Source organism: Vipera berus (genome assembly GCF_964194415.1).
Source record: "Vipera berus genome assembly, chromosome: 2".
Taxonomy (NCBI): Eukaryota; Metazoa; Chordata; class Lepidosauria; order Squamata; family Viperidae; genus Vipera; species Vipera berus.
This window is the reverse complement of record NC_138203.1, coordinates 11,599,078-11,609,199: the sequence shown is the minus strand read 5'-3', so window position 1 is coordinate 11,609,199 and position 10,122 is coordinate 11,599,078. Positions and strand designations below refer to the sequence as shown.

At 55.4% G+C, this 10,122-nt stretch overlaps 1 protein-coding gene across 1 annotated transcript; it reads left to right on the top strand.

Moving 5' to 3' along the window:
* Window positions 1-3,010: 3,010 nt before the first annotated feature.
* CREB3 (cAMP responsive element binding protein 3) lies at window positions 3,011-8,907 on the top strand. The gene is made up of 9 exons (XM_081321660.1): window positions 3,011-3,334; window positions 3,415-3,661; window positions 5,950-6,038; window positions 6,136-6,228; window positions 6,532-6,638; window positions 6,799-6,867; window positions 7,112-7,196; window positions 7,336-7,420; window positions 8,061-8,907. Exons 1-9 carry the CDS (start codon window positions 3,239-3,241, stop codon window positions 8,462-8,464), a joined length of 1,275 nt encoding a protein of 424 aa, XP_081177786.1. The 5' UTR covers window positions 3,011-3,238; the 3' UTR covers window positions 8,465-8,907.
* The last annotated feature ends 1,215 nt before the right edge of the window (window positions 8,908-10,122 follow it).

Sequence of the window (10,122 nt, the reverse complement as noted above, 5' to 3'; positions counted from 1 at the left end):
GATGAGTCTGCCTGTGAGGTAGGGCAAAGTCATGGCTTCCTTTGTTGTGCCCTCGAGTGAAACAATGAAGTTGCTCCAACTCCTGTCAAGGGAAGCCAGAATGACAGCGACCATGATCGCATCAGCTATAGGGTGGTCTCTGGACATCAGTTCTGCCCTGATGCATGATGTCACATGATGTCCCTGGTGCCCCGCTGGATCCTCTAAGGGAACGGAGGTCATCTGTGCTCTCACCTGGAGCTGAGTTTGCTTCAGGGGCTGCAGGCAGGGCTGCTGATCTTGATTGAAGGCTCCTAGTCACAATCGGGGATCTGGTGCCATTTATTTTAAATGGGTTTGTGCAGGAACTTCCAGACATCTTGTAGCCGCTGGCTTGAAAGCTTTGCCTTAAACCATCCTATGCTACCAATTTGTGAGAGTGACTCATGAGGTCGATGGATCGTTAAGGTGCTTCCAAGTAAAAGGCATCACACAGAGATGCAATCATATGAAGCTTTATTCATCGTTAGATTAGAAAGAGAGAAAGCAAGCTAGCATAGCATAACTGGAACAGAACTAGAAGAAGAACAGAACAAGAAGCTGAACAAGAACTAAGAAGCAGCCCCTGGGCAGAGGTATTTATGGGGGGTCTCAGCCCCTCCCTAGCCATAAAACTCTCTCGCCAATGGGGCTGCAGGGGAGCAAAGAAGCCTCTTTGCTCCATCTGATGACCTATTTGGGGAACTGCCATGGCTGGCACAAAAACATCTAACAGTTGCCACAACTGAACACAGTCCTGGAGGTGGGGGTTTGACCAACAAAATGAAGATGCATTGCTTGCTGCAATTAATGAAGTATTTCTGTTGATACAGCCTAAAATAACCGATTAATACGTGAAGTTACAATGGAGCTGAATGAGGGACACTTGTAATTGGTCCTCAGTATTACAGCTGTTGCAATGTCATCATTGACACATGATCCAGCAAGCCACAGTCATGTGATCACCATTTGCAACCTTCTTGCTGTTTTCCCACAAAGTCAATGAGGAAGCCAGCAAGGAGCCTCCAAGTCACCCCCATAAGTTGCTCCCATCCCTTTTTCTCCCAAGCAGCCCCGCTACAGAATACAGCCACCCACCACTCACCCACACATGCTCTATAATAGCACCTGCCTGCAGCATTCACCCACCTGCCCAGCAGCCTGCTTGCTTAGGTCTCTGGTCACATGAGGTCCTCTGAATGAGTTAAGATAGCAATATGGACATCACCCTTTAGGACTGCTTTGCTTAGTAACAGAAATTCTGGGCCTGATTGTCCTGTTAACCCAAGAACTTTCCAGGGCTTTTTCACAGGAATCATTGCCAAGCCAGGGACCCCATCCCGCATTAAGCTTTCATTTTCCAAAGGGAATATGTTTGCACTTCTTTCTGTTAACATTTAATTTTGTTACTTTCAGCTCATCCTGACAATGTGGAATGATTGCTGGAAATCTATTTCTGTCTTCTAGGGTGGCAACTATCCCACCCAGTGCAGGGTCATCGGCAAATCAAAAAAGCACCTTCATTCCCCTCTTCCTCCTAATCATTTCTGAGAAGATACTAAGAAGGACTCCTCATTTCAACCCTGAGCTGCAAATATTCTCCTTCATTGGTGAGAAGATACTCTAAGGCCGGAGGGATGGGACTGGACTGATCCTTGTGGCGATTCAATTTGGATCCCTCTCACCAAGTACTGTGGATGAGGACAACCTTTGAGCAACTGTCTCTCCGTTTGTCACCCAGCCCAACTGTTCCCTCCTTTGCTCTCAGAATGAGAAAGTGCTTTGCTGAAGATTACACGCTCTGGCCAGTTTGGGGGGGGGGCGGCTGTGGGTGTATTAAGTGCCCAAAGGCAGGACAAGCAGCAACCGGTGGAGGCCCTGACACAGGGACAGCCAAATGTTATTTATTTATTGAATCCATTGGCTACATTGCCTCTCATTTATAGTAATAATACTTTTAACACCATCAAACAACATCTTCCTATCCCAGATCCTTGGGGAGGGTTCAGTAGTGGACAAGAATGCCAAAGCTAGTCTAAACATCTGGCTGTCTGGGACCAACCATCATCATCATCATCAAGATTTACATAGCCACGAGTATTAAAAAAACGTAACAGGTCTGCTGGAGACTTCTGGAAATCCTCACATCTGAAGGCACTTATGACTGAAAATCTCTATCCTAGGCAGTTCACAAGCAATGGAAACATTGATCATTTCTATTTAAGTATCCTATTATGATTCATGTTGATTGCTTATTTAGTATCCTATGACTATCACTGAGTGTTGTATCTGATGATTTATGATTGTATTTGATTATTATGATAGAGCTGTGGTTAGAATGCAGTATTGCAGGCTAACTCACTGCTCACTCCAGGAGTTTGATGTAGACAGGCTCAACGTTAACTCCATCCTTCCAAGGTTGGTAAAATGAGGACCCAAATTGCTGGGGGCAAGAAGCTGACTCGGTAAACCGCTTAGAGAGGGGGTGTAAAGCAGGTATGTAAGTCTTTATTGCTATTGCTCTCATGATTTATCACTTCTTGCTTGTAAGTACACTGAGAACCTCTGCACCGGAGACAAATCCCTTGTGTGTCCAATCACACTTGGCCAATAAAAAATTCTATTCTATCTTAAAAAGAAAAGAAAAAAGAACAGCCATTAAAAGTAAGGGGGATTTTCTGGCTTTCTTGAGGTCAGGTAGGGGTCCAGCGGGAGGTGTGTGGGGAGACAAGCCAAGATCGGGCTGCCATTCTGCAATTCCTGCGCGGGGCAGCGGGCTGGACTAGAGGATCTCCGAGTTCCCCGCCGCCCTGGGCATTTAGCCCGGCGCCGGTCCCGCCACGGATCCGCGGAGCAACCGGAAGAGCCCGAGGGCGAACACGGCGCCCGAGCCCCATGACGTCAGAAGCCGCGGGATTTTCCCAGGCGCGAGTGACGCTCGCGCCAGCCAGTGGGAGGCCGCGGGAGAGGCGGGACAAGAGGAAGACGGGCAGGCAGCGAGACACTTCCTGGCGGGTGACGTCATCTCTGCTGTGTTGGAAGGGGCGGACTCGTCCGGGCCAGCAGCCGCAGCGGCGGAGCAGGTGCTGCAGAGCGGGAGCCGGTTTCCCTTCCGCGGATCCAGCTTGGGGTCGGTCCGCAAGTGGTTGGAGTGGACGCCCTGCCGGCGGTTCTCCTGGCGGGCGCTGTGCCCGGAGAGGCGGCGGCGGCGGCGGCGGCCATGGCCGAGCAGGACCTGCTGGACTTCCTCCTGCAGGAGGAGCTTTTCCTGGGGAACGAGCCGGAACCGGAGCCGTGGGGCTTCCCGCAGCCGCAGGTGGGCGGCGGGCCGGGCAAGGGCGGGCGGGCGGTGCCCTCGGCTGGCCCTGGTTGCTCCTGCCTCCTCTCGCCCCGCAGGTCCCGGGCGGGCTGGAAGAGGAGATGGAGGAGCTGCTGCGGTGCCTCTGGAGCCCCTTCGGGGAGGATTCGGACAGCTCCGCCGAGCCCTCCGGCCAGAGCAGTCTCGCCGAGGACCGGAGCCCGTCTCCCGCCAGCAGCCTCCCCGACTCGGGCCGCGTGGAGTCGGAGCACAACTACTCCTTACACCTCAATGCCGCCGCGCCCACCTGGGCGGCGGGCGAGGGCGACGTGGCCATAGATCTGGGTGAGCGGGGCTGGCGGAGGCTTCCCGAGGGCCCGGGCTGAGCTGGGCAACGGGTCGGGGGGCTTCCGTGGGCTGAGAGCGAAGCTGGGCTGGTCCTCTCGGCGAACTTACGGCCCAACCTGCGGCGTCCTTGAGCGTGACGCAGGGGATGGTGAAATGGCTGGGAGGGAAACCTCCCGAGGTAGGAGGGAGAAACGGCCGCAGCAACCCGGAAGAGCCATCTGAGCCCAAGGCAGGTAACCATCTCGGGGGAAAGCAGCCTCTCCCGCCCTGGTTCTCTGGCAGGGAGGGGGAGGAACGCTTTCCCACTTGCCAGAGTAAGGCATTTGATAAAGTAGACCACAACCTGGTAAGAGAGAAAATTGTGGGGTAGACAGCATCACCACCAGGTGGATTCCTAACCGGCTGAAGAATCCTACTCGACATGTAGTCCTCAATAGAAGTGCATCTACGTGAAGGGAAGTGTGCAGCGGGGTACCCCAAGGTTCTGTTTTAGGCCCGGGACTCTTCAGCATCTTCATCAATGATTTGGATGAGGGAATAGAAGGGGAACTCATCACATTTTCAGATGACACCAAGCTGGGGGGAATTGCTGATACTTTAGATCAGGGGTGTCAAACTGCCGGCCTGCGGGCTGGATGCGTCACCAGGAAACCGCGCCCACCCCATTGCCGGCAATGGGGGAAAAGCTCCGATACGTCGCATGATGCCACGATGTCGCGAGTTTGACGTGTGCTTTAGATGATAGACTCAAGATTCAGAAGAATCTTGACAGGTTTGAGCATTGGGCCCCATCCAACAATGCCCATTTCACTGGTGAGCAAAGTAAGGTCCTGCATCTAGGCAGAAAATTCAAATGCACAGATATTGCATACTGCAGGAGGAACTTGGCTCCACAGTGGTAACAGTGAGGGGGCCCCAGGTGTCTGGTAGACCACCGCTTAAGTATGAGCCAGCCGTACACAGCAGCTGCTAAAAAAGCCAACACGGTCCTAAGTTGCATCGACAGAGCAATAGCGTCAAGATTGTGTGAAGTGTCAGTACTGCTATTTGCAGCTCTGGCAAGGCCACATCTGGAATACTGTATCCAGTTTTGGTCACCACAATACAAAAAAGATGCTGGGATGGAAGGAGTGCAAAGAAAGTGACTCAATGGACAATTGGGGGAACTGGCTATGTCTAGTCTACTGAAAAGGAAGACCAGGAGTGACAGGATAGCAGTCTTCCAATATTTGAGGGGCTGCCACAGAAAGGAGGGTGCCAACCTATTCTCCAAAGCACCTGAAGTTAAGACAAGAAGTCATGGATGGAAGTTTATCAAAGGGAGATCCAACCTAGAACTAAGGAGAAATTTCCTAACAGAACAATTAACCAATGGAACGGGTTGTCTCTGGAAGTTATGAATGCTCCAACACTTGGAGTTTTAAAAAAGAGATTGGACAGCCATTTGTCCAGAATGGCATAGGGTTTCCTGCTTGAACAGGAGGTTGGACTAGATGACCTCCAAGGTCTCTCACAAGGTTATTATTCTGGTCCTTCAGCTCCAGTCTGCTCCCTTTGGGACAGTGGCTTGCTACTTCCTGCCATCTTGCCCCCTTTTGCAAAGAGGCCCCTAACTCAGTACCAGCCTCCTAGCAAGGGGCTTTTGCACAGGCCAAAGTCAACGAGATGTTTTTTTAAGGTCATATAGGTTAGGTGAGGAGACCGAGGATCTGGCCTTCTCCTCCCAAACCTCCCAATACAGGGGGAAAAAAGCCTTGCTTTTAGCTTTAAATATTAAAATGTAGACATTGAGATTTACAGACTCTGCCAGGACTCTGGCAAAGGGGCTGCTTGCTTCTCTGTAAGGAAATGTGGAGGGTACGATTTTAGCAAATCACCCTGGATCCAGAGAGGCTAATCTGAGGGTTTGACTCACGAGATGCTCTTAGTGGCATTATTACACAAAACCTTGACTCGTGTCAGAAATTGGATTCTCAGAGCTCGGCTAGCCTTGCAGGGGTTTCCTGTGGTTCTGTACCTCAGCTGGCTTCCCCCCAGCCCTGGATCAACTAACCACACTGACATCCCAGGTTGGGGCCGATCAGGACCCCTAACCCCTCAGTAGCCGGCTGGTTCTGCTAACAAGCCAATGCGCTGGAGCCTCCTACTAATCAGGCCTGCTCTAGCCAGCTTGGTGCCTTGTGCGAACCCAGCCACCGAACCAGGGCAGCAGTGAGGTTTGCACTGGGGGGGAGGAGGGGCTGGTTCACAGTGCTGCAGGTTGACAGTCCTCTCTCCTCTTCCAGAGATGTGGGCAGATATGGAGACCGCCGAGGGCCTCAGTCTTCCCACTGCAGCGTTCACAGCGGAGCCCCTGGTAGGAGCAGGCATGCAGGTAAGCAGCCTGGCCAAGCCGCTCTTCTGGAGCCCCTCATCCTTGGTGCTTCCCAGGCCCTGGCCCTGACCAGGCACCACCTTTCCTGCATTTCCAGTTGGACTTCCCACCGCTGGTCCTGACGGATGAAGAGAAGCAGCTTCTGGAGAAGGAGGGTGTCTCGATTCCCTGCCACCTGCCCCTAACCAAGGTGGGCCTTCCTCACCTGGCCTGCGGGAGATCCAAAGGCAGGGAGGAGAATGAATGTGTGCTGCCCAACAGGGAAAGCCCTCCCCCCCCCCAATCTTGGCTCCAGGAGGGGACGGAGGACAGAGCAGCCTGGCCTTTGCCCTTCAGCGTGGCCAGCCTGGTGTTCCCCCCAAGCAGTGGAGGAGGGGCACAGGGCTAAGGGCTGGACAAAGCCTTGACAGGCAGGCTGAAAGGCAGGGGTTGCCCAGGGGAGAGGAGGGGGGGCCCTTGGCTAACCACCATCCCCCGACACGTGTGCTGCCAGGCGGAGGAGAGGGTCCTGAAACGGGTCCGGAGGAAGATTCGCAACAAGCAGTCAGCCCAGGACAGCCGCCGCAAGAAGAAGGTCTACATGGACAACCTGGAGAGCAGGTGGGGAGCCTTGGGGAGCAGAGGGGTGGGGAAAGGGGTCTGGGAGCACGCCCCCCCCCCCACTGCAGGAGGCAGCAGGGCGTTCCTTGCTTCCTCTGCCCTCTCCTCACCAAGGGGGCTATCCTGTCTGGGCTTCCCCCGCTGACCCATCTCTCTGCAGGGTGCTGGCCTGCACAGCCCAGAACAGTGAGCTCCAGAAGAAGGTGCAGCTGCTGCAGAAGCAGAACACGTGAGTTGGGCTGGGGGGCGGGGGCGGGGGAGGCTGCGAGGGTTCTGCAAGCCAATTGGGACTGGCCGTAGCCGCCCCACGCTTTGTTCAGTTGCCCACACACGGATCAAAAACGATGATCGAGACTGCCCCGCTCGAGAGGGGTGCGGCCCTCAGTTGAGTCTGTAGGAGCCTGGTTCAGGGCAGGGGGCTGCCTGCTGCAGCGAGAGACCCCAGTGGTGCAGCTGAGGGTCCTACGTTGCAGGTCCCTGCTTGAGCAGTTGAGGAAGCTGCAAGCGCTCGTCCAGAACTCGTCCACCAAGACGGCTGCGGCCAGCACCTGCGTCATGGTGAGTTTCCATGTGTCTAGTCCTCTGGCCAGCTCTCCCCTGCTCCCCTCCAGTGGGCCAAAAATGGGAGCCGCAGGGAGGGGTCACATTTCAGCCATGCAAGCTGCGGTCTGATTGCCTTCAACGGCTCTCTGCTCAGGTGCTGCTCTTCTCCTTCTGCCTGGTCCTCCTGCCCAGCCTCTATCCTCTGGGTGGCCAGAAGCAACCGCTGGGGCAGCATGGAGGTGAGTTTCCGGGGCTGAGTTGGCCCCTGCAACCTCTAAGCCCAGTCAGAGTGGAGCCCCCACCCCCCCACCCCAAGACAGCCTTGTGCTTTCGGCAGCAGCTCCTGCAAAGACTGAGCAAACTCCTGGGGGCTACAGTCCCCCCCCACTCCCATGGCCTTTGCCCTCCCGTGGCTGGAGATGGGCACTTGGGCTGCCTGGTCGGCTTCAGTTGGCACAGAACCAAGGTTTGCCAGTTGGAGCAGTTTGGCGTATGGGTGACAAAAAGGGGGTGCTTTGTTGACTTCCTCCACTGGACATAAAGAGGAAGGGTCTGATTTAAGTCAAGCAGCCTCCGAGAGTCGTTAGTCCTCGGCAGACATCTTTGCAGGATTTATTTTTCCCATAGCCAAGGGCTGGATGGCCTCCCCAGTGGGACAGAAGTGGTTTGGGGTCACTTCCAATGACATCTTCCAAAGGGGGGCAGTGGAAAGGGGCAAACAGGAGATGCCATCCTTCTAAAAAGCACAAAGTTGTTGGGCAGTTCATTCCAAGGGAGGAGGAGGAGGAGGAGGCAGGAAAAGGGGAAGCCACCAGGGACCCCGAGGGGGGCCACCCTACTCCCCTGCAGTGCTGTAACTGCCCCCTTTTCTTCTTTCAGTGTTGTCCCGAAAGCTGCGGGAGTTCCCAAGCGGGGCTTCCCGGACGTTGGCGGGCGCCCCCCAGTCAGCAGAAGCGACGATACCCCTTCCCTCTCCTGGGTCCCCCGGGCTGCTTTTGTCAGAGAAAGCTGTGTCCCCTGAAGATTTTGCGGCTTCAGGGAGTCTCAACGGGTCTCGGGGGGGCCCACGGAGCGCCCCGGGGGCCAGGCCCCCCTCTGCCAGCAACGGCAGCTCCTCCTTGGACACACCTTCTCCCGCCTTGGAGGGGCTCCTCCTGGCCCCCAAGCACTCTCCTCCAGGGAAGGAGGGGGCACTCCCGTCCACCTCCGTCGACCAGCAGCCTGGCTGGGCAGATGGTACCACCAGTGTCATCCTCCAGCCCCATCGCACCGATGAAATGTGATGTCTGAGGCTTTGGGCTACTTTGCCAGCAGCATGAAGATGCCAAGATCCAGTAGGAGATAGTCTGGACAGGGCGGGGGGGGGGCCCGGGGCGAGCAGGAAAACCAGGGCCGCTGAGCAACAGAGGCTTTGCCCTGCCAGGGCTCCCCCAACTGCGGCTTCCCCTTCACCGACGATCCCCACGCTCAGAAGAAGGGCCACCGCGGGCCCCAGCAGGAAATGCTGCCCAGCCTCTTTGCCCCCATCCTAGGCATCTGCCCTGCTTCTCTGGGGGTTCCCTCACCCTAGCTAGCATGAGGCCAGGGCAGAGGTTGGCCGAACCCAGAGCTGGACCCTGGGCTGAAGAGGAAGGACCCTGGAAGGTTTGCTTGAGTCCTGCTTTGTGTCATGTTCTTGTGCAGTGCAACAATAAATGGCTCAGGAGGGGAGGCCCTCCTTGCCACACTCTCCGGAGTGGCCTGTGTCTTCCCTAGCTGCCCCTTGCAGAGGAAGCCCAGCCCCTCATTTCCCACTGGTGGATCATGCACCGCCTTCGTGGCTGCCTTGGTGGGCTGCCTCTAGGATTATCCGTCCCCAGCCTTCTCCCTAGATCAGAGGTAGGCAACCTTGGCTCTTTTATGACTCGTGGACCTCAACTCCCAGAATTCCTGAGCCAACCATGCTGAGGGGGAAAGGGAGAGGTTTCCAAGCTGAGCCATGCTGGCTCAGGAATTCTGGGAGATGAAGTCCACGAATCATAAAAGAGCCAAGGTTGACTATCCTAGGCCTAGGCCGCTTTATGACTCATGGACTTCAACTCCCAGAATTCCTTAGCCAGCCATGCTGAGGGGAAAAGGGAGAGGTTTCCCAGCTGAGCCATGCTGGCTCAGGAATTCTGGGAGTTGAAGTCTACATGTCATAAAAAAGCCAAGGTTTCCTACCCCTGCCCTAGGTGTCTCCATCGCTACTGGGACTGTCCCCAGACTTGTGGATAGTCTTTGTTCCTCGCCCAGCATCGGGCCTTCCGTGGCACCTGGAGAGCATCAGGCACCTTCCTTGGGGCCAGGTGCGCAAGGCAGAACGCTCCTTTGCAGTCCCAGGTTGAAAGGGTCTTGTCCGGGCTGCCCACCCGGCTGAGTTGTGCTCTAGGCTGTAGCCAGCAGGTCTTCCTCAGGCTCTTCGGGTTTGCCTCACAGCAGGGGAGGGAGGGGGTTACAAGAGGATTAAGTGGGTTTGTGAAAGACTTTAACGGCTAGACTAACACACCACTAACCTGGTTAGTTTTCACACGGCTTGGCATGGTGAGTGAAAGCACCTTGTATGATTTGGTTTTAGTTCCCTGTGGGAACTCAGAAAAAGGGTCCAATTTTGGTTACCGGTCCCTTCTCCACCTTCAGCTGCTGCAGATCCATAACATATGAAGGAGCCCCGGCCAAAGCAGCCCCATGTGCACCACTGTCAAGTGCCCCCATTTGGTGTGAATGGCTGGGCATCCAAGGGCAGAGCCGTAGCTGAGGGGCTCCCCCAGGGATCTGCGTCACTGTTCTCAGACAAGTGGGAGACTGTTGGGGTGCAGGAGGCACAATGTGGTCAGGTCTGGCCCTGCCCATGAAGGTGGAATGAGAGAGCAGCCTGGGCGGGCACCTTGGAGGATGTGTTCTGAACCAGCCAACTACCGGC